The sequence below is a fragment of the Penicillium paradoxum genome (genome assembly GCF_028828445.1).
Source record: "Penicillium paradoxum strain IBT 22861 chromosome Unknown utg000007l_segment0_segment0, whole genome shotgun sequence".
Classification (NCBI taxonomy): Eukaryota; Fungi; Ascomycota; class Eurotiomycetes; order Eurotiales; family Aspergillaceae; genus Penicillium; species Penicillium paradoxum.
In genome coordinates this window covers 3,959,130-3,975,578 of record NW_026643185.1, presented here as the reverse complement: position 1 = coordinate 3,975,578, position 16,449 = coordinate 3,959,130, and the positions used below count along the sequence as shown (strand labels likewise).

The following is a 16,449-nucleotide window of genomic DNA, read 5'->3' as shown; positions in this document are numbered from 1 at the left end:
TAAAAAAGGAGAAGACACAGATAGACACGAAAGAGCCATCATGATACTGTCAATATTGTTCCATAAAGACAATCCACGAAAAGAACAATACTAAGAAATAGCCAAATGGAGTAACATTGAAGGGGGAGGGGGAGAACAAAGACGCTGATACTCCGACATTGTTGCGAGGCATGTGAGATAAATGTGCCATTCATAGTTCTCCTGCTCTCCAGAGACGAATACATTCTCCCCTTGTAATCAGGATTTATCACTGCCCAAGAGAAGGTGAAGGTAAACTTACTGAGTGCCGGAGGGGCAAGCTCACGTTAATCACCCACCCGGGATTCTAGCAACTCGAGGCAAGAAACAAAGCACCATTGAAGATAATATTTTATTCGGGGTATATTTTGGACCCAATGCCCACAGGCTGTGCAAGTTTCGGTGAACAGTTAATCTACATTTGGGTGCGATTGACTTGGTTCGATGGTAAATCAAAACCAAATATCTATGGGGTATTACCACGCTTTTATCGTAATACTCGACCTTGAACTTTGATATTGCAGAGCATTGCAAGCAGTATCCCAGTGTCAAGGCCGTTCATGACCCGCGCTACAATGAAAGACGCAAATGCCGTCGGCCAAATCAGCCCGGATGTGGAACTGTCTTCAAGTTCAAGAGAAGCAGCAATGAGGCGCTTGTTATAATCAAGAGCTGGCCTTCTGGGCCTTCTCGTAAATCCAATCGTTCAGGCCGGCGCGGTTTCTGGAAAACATCATTAGTTTTCGTGCATGACTCAACCAACCCCGTTCGGGACTCACCTGGCGATCTCAACGGCATAGAACTGCATGCGCACACCGAAGATGGTGGTATCCTGGTCATACTCGGCATCTGCGCGGGTCCGGATGATGGTGCCAAAGTTGAAGTCGTCGATCTTCTCCCACTTCATCATCCAGTTGCGCCACTTCTCCTTGCCGGCCTTGCTCTTCATCTCATCTTCGACAAGGGTACCGGCGGGGTCGAAATCGGGGAATGCCTCAATGAAAGATTCGTAGATCTCGTTGTCCTGCTTGGTCAAGCGGAGCTGCGAACCCTTGACCTTCTCCAAAATAGCCCAGTATGTCATGAGATGTTCAACGGCTATTATTATCCGAGACCATTAATATTCTGAAATTTTCGAAGATTTGATTGGAATAGAGATCGATGCGCGACTGACCCTTAACGGCGAACTGCTTCTCCATCTGTTGCGATTATTAGCGCTCAAGGTTCTTTGGTTATTGGTCAACATGAGGGGGGATCGTACATCCTCCAGGTTCTCAGCCTCCTCGGGGTTGAAAGCCTTCGACATTTTGACGGTTGAATTCCAGCGACTTATGTGAAATATGGACAAGGAAACGGGTGTTATAACGAGCGGGGAGGGAGGCAAGTGGGAGTGTTAAATGCCCCGCGCATAATTTTTTTGACGGGCGGAGAGCAGCTCCATGTCCAGTCCGCCTTGCATAACGTCATTCCGCTCTGGGGGGGTATTACCTTTCCCAGGAACAACCCATATCAACGCCTACATCTATGTATACTATGCTGCGCAGCTATATTTGCTTATAGGTATTTCATTCAATCTCACAGAAATCCAGGGGATCTACCTAATTTACATTCAACCACAAGAACCCTGATGGTTCATCAATGCACACCAGCATTCCTAGATCCACGGAGATCTACTAAAGGGTATAATCCATGCACACATGGGCCAAATTCACAAATTGTCCAATGGAAACTCCGATAGGCTAGGTGGCCACGCCGAATACAATACCGAGGCGAAAGCAATGTCTAGTCACTGTCAGAATCATCTGGAAGTTCTTCGAACCTTCCCTCATGGAAAGCCTGAGTCACAGGGTTCTCGACATTGAGAAGGCCATTTGCTTTTGCTCTGCGATGGGCATCATTAGTAATAGCGCTAGATACCTTGTTCAGGATGTACTAACCTCTCAAACAACACAAAGAGTCTCTCGGCCTCACGCTCCTTCTCCTCCCGGGTCATAGGCGGACCAGGATCCTGTGGCTCAGCGGCCCACCTCTGCCCAGTAATCGGATTACGAGCAGTCGAAGGGTCCTCGTTGATTGAATGTGTCTCACGAGCACTCTGTGGCATTTCAATGCCGCGTGCGGCCAGGAAACCAGCAGCGAAGCCATAGCCAATGTTCTTAGTCAGGGTCTCAGCATCCTTACCTGAGAGCACAAACATCAGCTCGGAAATGGTAACTTTGAGGTTCGCAAAGTGAGTCGAGGAGAGCTTGAGGAGCCTTGAGGAAAGTGTGTCAGACTGTCCAATTGGAACGGTGCGGTCACTATCCTCGGGCAAAAGAAGCCCCTGCATGTGCTTGCGAGTTCCATCGGGTGCCACTTCGTAGGTGGCAATAAGTGAATATAGTAACGGGACTGCCTTCGACTCCAGTTCCTCGGGGCTATACGAGGAGATAGCCTGGTCCAAGATATTGACTAGCCTATCCACGTTGTGGTTCTGGTTGAATGTCGGGAACAGGGGGCTGCTCTCGAAGATCTTGCTTTTCTTTTCCTCCAAATCAAGGATAGACAATGCATTAAGCAAACAGCCAACGAGCCCATCCAGGGGCTTTGCTGGGATCTCAATACGACTTAAAATCTTCAGAATGTGAGGAATTGACGGGGAGAAGTCAGCAGCAAGATCTGGAAACATCTTGGAGATGTTGTATATCAACTTGAGTGTATCTGTTAGTGCCAATTCATCCATTTGTGTCAACGGTTTTCGTTCCGACTTGGGAAACTGCTTCGCATGACGGTCCAATTGCTATACTTGTCAGCACGTTGAGCAAGGTTTGAGTATGGTTAGCAACTTACGTAGTTGACGTTATCTCCCAATGCGTGGTTCTTGATTAAGTCCTTGAAATCCAGTGTTGTGTCATAGGTCGCATAGAACAATATCCGACTTGTGACCATCTCGTCTTCTGATTCGTCGGTCTACTCAATATCAGCTTCGACATCAATGCTTCATCTGCTGGGGGCGTACCTTGAGCTTATCTGCTAGCTTTCCGCTATATCCCGTGTCGACAAAAGCCTGGCGCATTTTGGGGTCAAGCAAAAGCGCATTTGCAACACAACGTAAGGCCGCTCGCCGTACGTCGGGAGTCTCTCCCTCAACGCCATAGCGCACCAAGATATTTATGCCCTAGAAATCATCAAAATTGGCTATATTTTCCGGCGGATGGCTTCATCGGTTGCGCTCATACATTCTGTGAATAGATCGGTTCTGCGTTGGTAGGATTCGTCCCGTGCTGTCGGAGCTGGAGGAGAGTTTGAACTTTGGCTAATGCATTGGGTCAGTGTGGCTCAATCCATTAGATTGTTTATCACATCCGACGTACCTGGCGTGGAGAGGTTGTTCTCTTGTAGGTCTTTCTCGAGAGACTTGAGCAGCTGCGTCACCTGCTGCAGTTTCGCTGTAACCCCAGACTAGAATCAGCCAATCTGCTAGCTGGATTTGACCTTCAAAATCGTCGAAAGATACCTTGTCCTTGCATCTGAAGAAACGACATGCTAATCTAAGCTCGGGCCGACTCAAATGTTCTGCGTGGGTAGGGGGTTACTGCGGGCTGCGAGCTGCGAGCTGCGGAATTGGAGTCACTGATGTCTCGTGCGGAAGTAAAATCCCCGTTACAACATAGCAATAGGGCCACACCGCAGCTGATTTGCAGGATACCCTCAAAGGAACAGAGGGAAAGACGAGAGCAAGCGACGCGGGGAAGTCAAGTGCAAATCGTCATAAATTATTTAGCAGCACCCCACTCGAGCGTCTCTGGCTAAGAACGTTCTCCATCTGCGAGAAACTATACCAAATGAGACAATGGCTACACTTTATGAACACATAATTAAGGAAACCACATTCTATCGTTTACAATTGAAGCTCGGTCCCTATATGATGCCAGATCTTGGTGAACTCTACAGCAGGGAGTGCTAAGTATACCGAAGTCTGCGGTAATCGACCGCAATCAAGTGAAACATCGAATACTAGAAAGGCCAAATGCTGATAGAAACTATCCAGGCCGATATTTTCCATCTACTCGCGTTTCATTGACGATGCGACGACAACTGCTCCCGTGTGTTGATGCCTCGTCGCCTCAGGCGGTGACACTTTACGCGCATCGCGGCGCGTCGGAAACCTGAACTTAGTTTTCTCAGGTTTCTTAAGGTGGCTTCTTGATTCTACAATTTAACCGATCAACAGGTCATGGCCAGGGCGTGAATAGCATCCCTTCCAGCAATGACCTTTGACTCTTGCTTCCTTTCCTTCTTTACACTTTTTGTCTGAATCATGGTGGAGATTCTCTCTGCTCGTCCGCCTACACCCCCAAGGACAGGTTCGCGCATCGTGATTGACGAGAACATCGAGTCGCCGGTCGTTGTTCAAACACCCAAGGAATCGACATTTTCGGCACTGGAATCGGGGGCAGCTGGCCCCTCCAGCCGCAGCTCAAAGAAAGTGAATTTCTCGCCATGGCCCAAGTACATCAAACCACCGACCTTTGCTAGTGTCATGAAATCAGCTCCAGACCACAAGACTATCCCTTCATCCACGGACTCCAAGCCCACGAAATCGATCCTCAAAGCAACACAGTCGCCGATCCCTGTATGGTCGCCCAATGTCGATACATTCACCACTGAATCGCTTGCCATGCTGCTCGAATCGGTCATTCAACAACTGGCCGGCGAGTCGATGAGCTCCCGACTCGATGCTTATATGCAATTCTTTGGCGCATTGCGCACGTATGATGGATTGCCGGCTGGTCATGATATTGCGGAAAAATTAAATCTCATAACCGAGTTCATTCAGCGGGATGTGAATCGGGAGCTTACGAACGGCGTCCCTCTTGATATCAATCTTGTCAATCAAGCTCTCAAGTTGTCGGCCGCATTTGTTTGGCATCCACAAATCTCGACACAACTCTCGGAGGAATTCAAAACTTTCTTGGTCGACCACTCGATCACTTGCCTCCACGAGGTCAAGGCACCTAAATCTGTTTTGACGCACTACATGTCCATATTGTCTACACAAAACTTCGGCCCGAAGATTATGACCAGTGCGCGTGTTATTCGTCTTCTGACTGTACTGCAAGACATCACCAAGAATATCAGTGGCAACGCAATTGTTTCCCATCGATTGAACATCTATCAACGGCTGCTGAGTCAAGCCAAGTCCAGCTTCATCTCCCAATCAAGCCTATGGGTTGAACACCTTATATTTGCGCTGCTCCATCATTTGAAAGATACAAGGTCAAAAGCGATCGCTTTAGGCTTCCAGGTGGCTACCGAAGCCGGTCCAAATACTATACTGTCCAAAAACATCCGTGATCTTTTCGACCGGCCTCTTGACCACGACCGCAAGCTTGTAACGGAGGTTCGTGAGCGCATGACTCGAATGATGCCGACAGTGGATAGTGGTGTGCATGTTCCTCAGATCTGGAGTATCATCATTCTTCTGCTCCGGAGCAAAAGATACAATCTGGAGCAGTGGGATCATTTCAAGGAATGGGTTCTAGTACTTCAGAAGTGTTTCAATTGCAGCGAAGCAGCAATAAAAGCACAGGCAATCGTGGGATGGAATCGATTTGTCTTTGCTGTCAGTCCTAACGAATCGACAAGTCGATCGCTGCTGAAGATGCTGGGAAAGCCAGTACTCTCCCAATTTGACCGCAAGAAGACCGACAAAATCGACAAGTCAGGCTCACCGCCCACTATGCTTGCTCTAACGAGCTACCACAACCTACTGTACTATACTTTCCGCCCTTCGGCTTCATACCAGCACCTGGATATCATATGGGAGGAATATGTGCTTATTCCGTCTTCGGGAATCTTCTCATTGTTTCCGGGGCTCAGCGATTGTCTCTCGCGCATATTGACTAATCTGCTGTGGAGCACACAAGCTAAGATCTGGACTGAAAATCGAATCAATGACACCACCAGGATAGAAGCCGAGGAACTCCCTGCAGTTGACAGCAAATGGGTTCGATCAAGAATTACCTCGATTCTCAATGTTTTTGAACATCTTTTCAAGGCTTCAGTTTGGATCGATGATGCGGTTGGCACATCACACGTGGCATTGGCCTGGAAAAGTCTATCCAATGCTCTATCATTTGCCTCCAGCAAAGAAATCACTCCCTCTGGGGAATCAACGCAAGCTATTGCCAGCGTCTGGGGTCTGTTGCATCGCCTTTGGACTGCAGGCCCGCCCTCTTTGAACGCCGATAGTGCAGATGTTTTCTTTGAAAGATTCCAATTCCTGTCCACCTCAATGACTGGCTCCCTTGGAAGTATTCCATTTACCGAAAAACTTCTTTTGCGAAATGCGGATGAATCCACGAACACCGTGGCACCTCCACCAGGAAATACGGCTCCCGAAGGCCCTCTTCTTCATCTTCTTCGGATTCTCAGTTGTACCACAGGGACGATCTTACCAAACCAGGCCTATACACGGTTAGTCTTGAGTAATATCGAAACGGCATGCAACAGCAGAATGTCCCGTGGATCCCGTCTCGAGCTTCTACAACAGTGTGCAGAATTGACCACTACGAGAACGAGTGCTATCCCCTGTGTGCCTCAACTTTCGGAGATGGTTTGGAGCGCCACTGCCCAAACAGCCGCAAATACATTGCAGTCGTTTCCTATAGAATCTGCTCGTGAGCGTGACGGCTCTGTATCCCGTGATTATGAAAATATCATCAGGATTCTCTCGTTCGGCGTCGCATCTGCATCCACTTTCAAACAGTGGTCACATTTGCTAGAATCTTTCGTTCGCGTGGTTCGAACAGAGAAAGGGAACCAAGCTGTTGCCTCAATCATTGTGGAACCCATGGCCGAACGTCTGATCCGTCTTCCCTCTGACGATATCTATCTTCCTTCAACTTCACTACTCAGTCATTCCTTGTCTATACCTTTCCTTCAGGGCACCGGTCTAGGGATAAATAACGACGGCACGCAACCTATGGTTCATGATCTTTTCCCTCGTCAACTTATTGAGTTGACTGCCCAAACACTACAACGTGCATATGACGATTTTGGCTCATCAAAAGCCCTTGATCTTGCCGATTTCATCGAGGCGTTGACTTCTTTCTTGGTGTCTGGAATTCCACAATTTCAATGCCAAGTTCTCCAAAGCCTGCAGCTACCACTGAGTCTTTGGTTGAAAGACGATTCCTACAAACTCAATGTTGACCGCGGTGTTGACAGCCGGATTCTGACCGCATGTCAGGCACTGTCATCAGCTACTCTCAATGTCTTGCAAACTTCGGTTCTCCATGATTCATCTTCTTTCAAAACATTCGAACATATTGTGTGTTCCGGATTGGAGTCATCACACATGTCAGTAGTCAAGAGGTATGTCGAACTCTGGAATTTGACCTCCGGTTCGCAGTATTTTGTCAGTCCAAGCACCATTTCAGATACCGTGCAGGCTGCCGAGTCCAGGATTCAGAGCGCAGCCTCGCCTCTGCAAGACAGTGGTCAGGATATCCAGATGCAAGGCCTCCCTCCTAGGCAAGGTGCACTTGATCGGAAATTCCAACTACAGACTCAAGCCTCTCAACTTTCCCCGCCTGTGATACGGACTGGCGACCCCATGGACCTCAACTCAACAGAACAGTTCAATGAACCCCAGTTACCAAGTAATTTCCAGCAGCCCACAGACGCGCAAATTGCTTCTGGCCTCTCGGTTTCTCACAAGCGTAAAAACCGTCGTGGAATGTTTTCGATGATTGAATCCATTCAGTCCTCGTCGCCAGCTAGTACTTCACGGGAATTGGGCTTCAACACCCCTCCCCAGTTGCGCAAGCTTGGGGAATCACTGAATGAAATTCCTTTGACGCCCACTCTCGCACCAACAGAGAACGAAGAGGGTTTCATCGGCTCATCTCCTACACCTGGAACTAGAGACCCGACACCCGCGGCTAATTCTGACGCCCTCGCATTGAGTCATCTTCCTGTGGAAGTTGAAACTGATCTCCCATCCTCTCCACCTCAAATCCATTCTCAAACCCCAAGCCCTCGGAAAGCTCTCTCGAAAAGTGCTCGGCGAAGGGCTGCGAAGGCCAGAAAGGCTCTGGCTGCTAATGCTGGAAAACAGTCAACGGTCAATACCCCAGCTACTTCCCGCCTTGCGACAGAGAATGTCGATATTTCGATGGAAGATGCTCATGATCACAATGACGCCGATGCCGACGCCGACGCGACGCCTAGAGCAAATGATATGACCCCCAGCCGGAATCTCCGGTCTTCCCTTGGCAAAGATTCAAGTACAACCGAGGCATCTCAAATATCACAGTTCGACACCGATAAAACCCCTGTTCCGCAGCCTACTCGGAAGAGTAAATCAAACTCAAGTTCCAAGAAGAAAAGAAAGCCAAGCCAGTCTAAGCCTGTTGATGATCAACCTCAACCACCCATGGAAATACCTCCTGATGTTCTTCCGGATAATTTCATGGACTCAAGTGAGGAAACTGAGACGCAAATTGCATCTCAACTTGGATTAGATTTGGAACTGGCAGTGGATATGGACGACAAAGATCATGCGAAACGAGCAAAGCCTGCTGAGGAGCCACCTGCATCTACCAAGAAGAGAAAGCGGGAAGAAGAACAAGTTCCCTCCTCTGCAAAAACCGACAGGCGCAGGTCGACGCGGCTTTCCACTGCCAAGGACCCAGTCGTTGCCGCCCCATCGCAGCCCGATGATTCACACCTGCACCCTGCCATCTCTCGGGCTGTGTCTCCAGCTAAATCATTGTCACCGACTGCTACTCGTCGATCTGCACGCAACGCTCAACGAAAAGAAGGGGACAAAGCTCTTGCCGAGTCAATTCCCGCAACTGAAAAATCTGTTGCGGAGCCTACACAGGATTGTGAGACCCCACGACCATCCAAAAGGTCTCGCAAATCCCTCCGTCTTCAGGACCAATCTGGTTCTAATTCCATTGCGAGCACTCCCCAAAGTGTCTCTACGGATACCCGCCCCCGCAAAACTAGGTCTCAGCAACAAGAATGTGTATCTGAACCCCAAATTTCTAGCGTCCTATCTCAAAGTCATGGCGATACCGACCACCTGCCACCTCATATCGACCTGGACATTGTACCTGAGAGTGTTATTACAGATGAACACGCGGAGCAGAACATCCCCATCGTTTCCACCGAAGAGGCAACTGCCAGTCAAGCCTCTGAAATGGAGCGCCCCATCGAGCCCGTTCTCAACTCGGACATTGAAATGGACCTCGATACAAATGCCCCTCAGCAATCCGGAGCCATTGTTGAGCAAATCACAAGTGTGGTTACTGCGGGTACTCAAACCCAAGATACATCTCCCGAACCCAAATCAGACACTAGCGAACGAGGGATCGCCCAATCTCTGAAAGTCCTTTTGGATGAAATGAAGCTGACGACATTGGGCCCCAATGCTTTCCGCGAAGTCGATGATCTTCTTTTCAAACTCCGTTGTGAAGCGCAAAATGCATCAGCGCGACACAATACTTCAGCATAGCGAATGGCGTTTACAGCGAAAACTGTTGGATATGACTTTTTTATATATATTGGACCCCTTCTCATCATTATTCCCCACTTGCATCCTATATGTGGCTTCATTGCCTGAAGCGCAGCGCCTATTTCATCGTCTTGGCCTGCGTGACTCTGAATTTCTTGTCTTGATGTATTTTATCTTCTCCGCGCTTTGGGTCTTCTGCGGGTATAATAAAATCCAAATATGGAACATTATGACTATTGAAAACGAAATGACCAAGGCCTAGGGCAGGATCGCATCCACACTAAGTCTACCTAGTCCACGTCTACACCTCCCTCCACACGTGCTCCCAACCTCTTTTGGTCGCCACCACTGAGAGAGGCAATGAGATTCGGTACTGGCCAGTTGGAGTCTGAACCGGAGGTGCCGGTAGTTTACTGCCCGGGTGGAATGTCACGATGACGAAGAGTGCCACCCTTCCTAACTAATATATCAAAAGGCAGATTTGTCAAGTCGGTCGAATCAATACGACGCAAATTCCTTCCGATCAAATATTCAGGTGTCCTATGTACATACCACCTTGACGGTTTTCGTCGGCACAATGGCCACCCCAGGAACTCAGTATATGATGCAAGCCGGCCTAGCAGCCGGCATGTCGGGCACACAGGGAATGCATTCACCGCATCCTAAAGAGGTAGATCCCTATCTCAGCGATCCGGTCAACATGCTCCCGGCCGACCTGATCCCGAATTCCGAAAGCCGCATTGCGCTGCGCGGTGTGAGTGGCAAGGACGTGCTCGTTCCTTATATCAGTATAGGTGCATGGTCATGGGGCGACAAGGCAACCTTCAACTACAACCCCACACAAGATCTACCACGCATCCACGCAGCATGGGCCAAACTCAAGGCCGTTGGATTGACCTTCGTGGATACAGCGCAGTCCTATGGTGACGGCGAGAGCGAGCGAATCTGTGGGACCTTATTCCACGGAATGCCTCGTAATTCCTTCGTCGTGCAGACCAAGTGGCTATCGACGCCCGACATGACCAACACACTCATGCAATCTGGCGGGCCCAAGTCTAAGCTCCGGGACTCCCTTGTCCGCCTGAGACTAGACTACGTTGATATCTACCTCGTCCAGGGACCTATCCACCCTAGCACAATCTCCACTGTCGCCAAGGGCTTGGCCGAATGTGTGGAATCTGGGATGACGCGTGCGGTTGGAGTTGCTAACTACGACACGAAAGAGATGATCAAGATGGCCGACGAGCTGGCTAAGCACGATGTCCCGCTCTCCGTCTGCCAGTGCGAGTATTCGATCGTCCGGCGCTTGCCTGAAGTCAGCGGCATGATCCGAGAATGCAAAAAGCGGAGTATTTGTTTTCAGGGCTTTGCCTCGCTGGCCGAGGGCCGTCTTTCTGGTAAATACTCGCGCTTCAATGAGGTTCAGCGGAGACGGCGCTTCAGCAGTTATCCCATGCATATGTTGGAGCCCACCATCAATGTCTTAAAGGGTATTGCCGAGGAGCGCCGCGTGCCTGTTCCTGCTGTCGCGATTAATTACTCCATCAATAAAGGTGTTCTGCCATTGGTCGGCGTGCGCGATGCCGAACAAGCCGAGCAGGATATGCAGGCGCTTGGATGGCGACTGAGTGAGGATGAGATGAAGCGGATTGAGGGAGTCAGTCTGCAGGGTAGCAGATCATCGTTTATGCAACACGGGTAGGCAATTCTTGATTGGGGGCATAGATGCTGATCTAGACAAAAAGTGTACAGTGTAAATTATATCAAGCCTGTAGGTCCATACAGATAAATATGTTGCATTTGGATCGACTCTGGTAGCTCCAAAGGAACGCGAACCCCCAATTTATAATGTATTCCCAATGGTCATGCAAGAATAACCGAATCTCCAATTTACTCCAAGACATCCCCATGAAACCGAAATGTCGTGCATAACAGGTAGCTAAGGTCCGATGTCAACAAAACAAGCGGGGCCGATAACCAGCTCCCCCGCCATGACTTCAACGTGGAACACGAGACATCCGCCTCTTTCCCCTCTCAACACACCTTCTCTATTCCTCCAGCATCATGGACCGATCTAACAAGCCCTCTGCCATTGGACTGGGAGCTTCCCTCCCTCAGCCCTCCCTCTCCATCAAGGATAACATTATTGAAGCTTCACTGCCCACCGGCCAGTCAGTGACCGTGCACTTATATGGTGCTACCGTGACCTCGTGGAAGGCAAATGGCAAGGAGCATCTGTTCGTCAGCGAGAAAGCTCACCTGGACGGTTCCAAGCCCATCCGGGGCGGCATTCCTCTGGTGTTCCCGGTATGTGAACAATTTCTCCGCTTCTTGAGCTACAGCTAACCACCTTGCTTCATTCTCCAGGTCTTCGGTCCCCCGCCGCAGAACCACGCTACCTCCCCTCTACCACAACATGGCTTCGCTCGTAACTCCAACTGGGAGTTCTTGGGCAAGTCCTCTTCGGAAGCGCCCGGAAGAGATAGCGATCAAACCGATCTCACCGTGAAGTTGGATTTCGGACTGTCGCATTCCATGCTGACCGAGCAATTCCGTGAGGCGTGGCCCTATGAGTTCGGTCTGGTGTACAGTGTTACCCTCACAAAGGACTCGTTGGAAACGGCGCTGCAGGTTCGCAATGAGGGCAAACAGAACTTCGAGTTCCAGGTTCTGATGCACACATATCTCAAGATTGCGGTATGACATATACTTCTGCATCATGTCCAATCTCCAACTAACTTGAACTTTTGCAAATAGGACATCTCCGATATCCGTGTCAAGGGCCTCGAATCCAAGACGTATTCCGATAAGACCCTCCAAGGAACCTCCCACACCGAATCGTCCCCTGCGTTGCCGATCACACAAGAAACCGATCGCGTTTATAAGGATCTCAAGCCCTCCGTTCCCATTGTCGTTGCCTCTGCTAAGGACGACAAGCCTTTGTTCTCGATCACCCGGGAGGCTTTGTCTGATATTGTGGTCTGGAACCCATGGATTGAGAAGGCCAAGGGCATGGCCGATTTCGGACCCGATGAGGCTTACAAAAACATGATCTGTGTGGAGGCCGGCTCGGTGTCTGGCTGGCAGACCCTTGAGGCCGGAGAAGCCTGGGAGGGTGGACAGAGCATTCAAGCGCGCCTGTGAAGAATGGAGGATACGCTGTGCTCTTATGATCTCTCTTCACGATAGTTATGATGTTAGAACGCTTATTCCCAATATCCAGATTGAAGGACCACTAAGTTAGTGGCCATGTCTGAACTTTACATATACACTGTCCCTTAGATTCCTGTTGAGAGCGTAATGTATTTGATACAAATATCCCTATCATTTCCATGGGATATTAGCTAAAATATAAATACATGTGCATGTACTTCGACAAGATCAAACATGATCAAAAAGCAAGAAAAACAAAAACGCCAGTCCCTTTCCCGCCTCTCCAGAGTCCTTTTCTGGTTCTCGTTATCATCAATCATCCCCCTGTTCAACACGCGGGGTTGGTCCATTCATAGTATCAACAAAAGATCGACGGCCCTCCTTGCCATCTTGATAGGCAGCCAACCTCTCCGCAGCCTCAAAACTATAATGCGGACCATGGTATTGGCGTCTGCCACGGAAGAACCACCAAAACGCAGTGAGGACCATCAATCCCACGGTGATCACACTGGTGTAGTTCATATTCTGAACCGTGGCCGGCATCACAAATGGGAAACAGAAGAAAACCACAGTGACCAAAATATATATCAAAGAAACAACATTAACGAACATCCCAAGATTCTGTCCCATATAGAATGGCCCAGGGACCATATTCTGACGACCGGACAAGACATGGGGGAGGATGGCACCAAAATAGGACAACGAGCTCAGCACGATGAATGACGAGATCAACGCTTGGAATGCCGTCGTGCTGCCAATGTATATACATCCCAGGCAGGTGACGAGTGCGCCCATGGCGACTGTTGCACGCACAGGGCATTTTAGGGTTGGGTGGACTTGGGCGAAATAGCTCGAACAGGGCGTTGCGTTATCGCGCGCCAGACTCCACCACATTCGACCGCCTGTCACAAATGTGCCAATTAGGGTTGGGAAGGTTGCTAGGAAAAGTACCGCGATCAGGCCGATTGCGCCTGCGTTGGAGCCTGTCGCTTGTCGGTAGATCTCGGCGGTTGGGAAGAAGCCGATGTTGCTTGCGAAGACGGCGTCTAGGTCTTGGATGGAGTAGAAGAGGGCGATAAGGTAGACGAAAGATGTGACAAAAGCCGTGAGCATTTGGAGCATTATTCCTTGGGGGACTTTGGTTTCGGGTTTGGGAACTAAACCATGAGTCAGTGTGTGGTTGCTTTATTTGGCAGTGAACAGCATACCTTCTTCTGATAAATGGCTGATACAGTCTGGAACTCCAACAGCAAAGGCAGCATTTAAGAGACCGGTCATGAAACACACTCCATCTGACCAACCTCCCGTGTTATTGTGGTACTCAGTCCAGACCTGTGCGCTGCTGGCGTGGTTTTTCGGCATCACGGCGAGAACCACCACCGTTGTAAGGAGACCACACATGGATAGAATGAGGGAGACGCGGTTGATTAGAGGAATGAATCGGTTTCCAAAACACACAATGGCGCAACACATCCAATTGACAATCTGAAACACAATGAATACCTGCCAGGAATTCCACTTCACTGTTGGATTCCGGAGCAGATACATGGCCACACCCTCGTTTCCCAACATGGAACTCATGGACGATGCAGACAGCAGCCAGGCGCAAGCGTTCAAATATCCAGTGAAGAATCCCGTTGCCCGTCCCTGGCTGCGGCTCAACACCGATGACCAGTAGTATACACCGCCAGCGGAAGGCATCGACGAGGCAAGTTCCGCTAAGGAAGCCGAGATGGCTGTATAGAAAACACTGACCAGGATCAGCCCGTACAAAACGGCCATGGGGCCACCATTTTGAAGTGCAGCAACAATTGTACCACCTGTTGACGCCCAGGAACTGGATATTGTTAGTCCACCGAAGTTCAACTTGGGGCAATGTTGCGGAATCCTTACTTTGCAATGACAATTCCCAAACTGGTCAAACTCCACAGTCCAAAGTTCCGCGACAGCTCTTGTTTATGACCCAGTGCAGATTCTAGCCGTACTGCATCCAGTGCAGTGTCTCTTTTCGGGGACTTTTCACTGCCCTGGGACAATTGCCTTGCGAACACCACCATTTTGTCGTCCGTCATGAGGGGTTACAGCCAATGTTCAATAATGGAATTGATCCATGGCAAGGAAAGGAGAAGAAAAACGAAAGAAGGGATCGACGCCACCCCACTACGCTTGACAGAGTGTTCAGGGCGCACAGAAAGAATCGGGTGTATCGCAACCCGGGGAATGTGAGATGGGATGAGATATCCGACAACTCATGGCCGCCACGTGAATTACATGTGGAAAATTTTACGCAAAGATGACCTGTCTAATAATTTTCCCGACTGTTTCTTTGTTCTGTGTTGAGCTATATAGTTAGCATGGTGAGCTAGGTATGTTAGTGGCAATAGTATCCCTGTTGCGCAAGAGCTCGAAATAAACCTCCGCTTAATTGCGCCTATCCAATCCGGGTTGGATGTGATAGAGATTTTCATTGGCCAAGTAGAGAGGTTATTTCTCTTGCGACCTTCATCAAGAACAAAGAAACAGAAACACACTTCCCGGGTTGGGTTACTGCAGAGGCTAAGTAAGGGGGTTGACCCCCGGCGTTAGGGTTGGGCGTCAACCGGGCAGTCGGCCTCCAAACAGCCGAGTGCTTGCAAGTTGATGTTGAAACCATGATTCTACATCTACGGAGTAATCTTCTTTCGACTAGACTGATCATCATATTTCACATTCCAATGCTCCTGTATAACATCCAATTTGCCTGCGCCATGCACGCAATCAGGGTCCCCCTTGATGGCCCACATGGCCCCCGATGATCGATCATTTCCAATATGAGGGATCTGATTTTTGAGTACTCCAGAGATCAGGCTTAGCTTACTATCTGTATAAATCGAGAGAGATCCCTATCAAAAGTTGCAGGTCAACGGAGGACCTGAACCCCTTTTTGATGCACACCACAAGTGTGTCAGCGTGTAAAGTACAAAATCCCCAGTGATCTGCACTGCTGCCCCTCTTTCCCCCCTGTAAACATCTCTGTCCAGATTCCCCAGCCTGAAAGGGTGCCTTTTTGACCTGAATTCATCTCCAATCCCTCATGGGCTTCGATATTTGTATGCGCTCCATAGCCGTAGCTGGCAAAGCTATGGGAATGAGCAATTCTAGAATTACGGAAATCACTGGCCTTCCGAAAGGCACAATCAATGCGACATACAGAAAGGCCCTGGAGCGAGGTTTTGATCCGGATACTGTCCCCTGGAATCTCTGCGATGCCATGCTAGCCGATGCCCCTCGTTCCGGCCGGCCGAGAAAGCAAGAACCCAAAGACCCGATTACTCCCGAACTCACGTCGTGATTCAGACAACCAAACACAAAAAAAGTAGAGATCCGTGGAACGCGCGCATCTCTGGCGAAAGAAACTCGGTGAAAGTTCGAAAGTTCGAAAGTTCGGGCCGGGCGACCTGGCGAGATTTCGCCGAAGCCAGAATGCAAGACAGCACAGACTCCAAACCTGGGTCCTCGAAAGCTACGCCTGGACGACGGATGGCCCGGGGTCTCGAACATGAATCTAGGAGCCTAGAATTGGGCAAAAAGGGTGGTTTGGACAAATGGAATTTCGGTTGAGCTGATTCTTTGGTAATACTGCGAGCCATGGGGAGATATCTCTGTAGATCGGATGGAATATGGGCCATCTATGAGTTATTTCACTGGATATTCCTGGCTGTATTACAAGACTGAATGAAGTATGGAGTACTCTGGGCGCATCGAGATAATTCAATCTCGCTAGCTTCCGT

The 16,449-nt window shown here is 49.5% G+C and overlaps 7 protein-coding genes across 7 annotated transcripts; 4 read left to right on the top strand and 3 right to left on the bottom strand.

Annotated features, from left to right (window-relative positions):
* Positions 1-683: 683 nt before the first annotated feature.
* Positions 684-1,324, bottom strand: N7457_008999 (polysaccharide biosynthesis domain-containing protein; the record flags this gene model as incomplete). The annotated part of the gene is made up of 4 exons (XM_057180042.1): positions 684-741; positions 798-1,116; positions 1,193-1,217; positions 1,280-1,324. 4 exons carry the CDS (start codon positions 1,322-1,324, stop codon positions 684-686), a joined length of 447 nt encoding a protein of 148 aa, XP_057028428.1.
* A 476-nt stretch (positions 1,325-1,800) lies between these two features.
* On the bottom strand, positions 1,801-3,542 carry N7457_008998 (synembryn; the record flags this gene model as incomplete). The annotated part of the gene is made up of 7 exons (XM_057180041.1): positions 1,801-1,900; positions 1,956-2,797; positions 2,848-2,967; positions 3,017-3,175; positions 3,237-3,313; positions 3,372-3,446; positions 3,515-3,542. 7 exons carry the CDS (start codon positions 3,540-3,542, stop codon positions 1,801-1,803), a joined length of 1,401 nt encoding a protein of 466 aa, XP_057028427.1.
* Positions 3,543-4,318: 776 nt separating this feature from the next.
* Positions 4,319-9,526, top strand: N7457_008997 (uncharacterized protein; the record flags this gene model as incomplete). Its single annotated transcript, XM_057180040.1, has 1 exon — positions 4,319-9,526. One exon carries the CDS (start codon positions 4,319-4,321, stop codon positions 9,524-9,526), a length of 5,208 nt encoding a protein of 1,735 aa, XP_057028426.1.
* Positions 9,527-10,103: 577 nt separating this feature from the next.
* N7457_008996 (uncharacterized protein) lies at positions 10,104-11,228 on the top strand (the record flags this gene model as incomplete). The annotated part of the gene is made up of 1 exon (XM_057180039.1): positions 10,104-11,228. The coding sequence occupies one exon, from the start codon at positions 10,104-10,106 to the stop codon at positions 11,226-11,228; it is 1,125 nt and encodes a 374-aa protein (XP_057028425.1).
* Positions 11,229-11,590: 362 nt separating this feature from the next.
* N7457_008995 (D-hexose-6-phosphate mutarotase) lies at positions 11,591-12,670 on the top strand (the record flags this gene model as incomplete). Its single annotated transcript, XM_057180038.1, has 3 exons — positions 11,591-11,833; positions 11,894-12,223; positions 12,284-12,670. 3 exons carry the CDS (start codon positions 11,591-11,593, stop codon positions 12,668-12,670), a joined length of 960 nt encoding a protein of 319 aa, XP_057028424.1.
* Positions 12,671-12,991: 321 nt separating this feature from the next.
* Positions 12,992-14,751, bottom strand: N7457_008994 (putative choline transport protein; the record flags this gene model as incomplete). Its single annotated transcript, XM_057180037.1, has 3 exons — positions 12,992-13,836; positions 13,888-14,516; positions 14,573-14,751. 3 exons carry the CDS (start codon positions 14,749-14,751, stop codon positions 12,992-12,994), a joined length of 1,653 nt encoding a protein of 550 aa, XP_057028423.1.
* A 1,001-nt stretch (positions 14,752-15,752) lies between these two features.
* Positions 15,753-16,010, top strand: N7457_008993 (uncharacterized protein; the record flags this gene model as incomplete). The annotated part of the gene is made up of 1 exon (XM_057180036.1): positions 15,753-16,010. The coding sequence occupies one exon, from the start codon at positions 15,753-15,755 to the stop codon at positions 16,008-16,010; it is 258 nt and encodes an 85-aa protein (XP_057028422.1).
* Between the last annotated feature and the right edge of the window lie 439 nt (positions 16,011-16,449).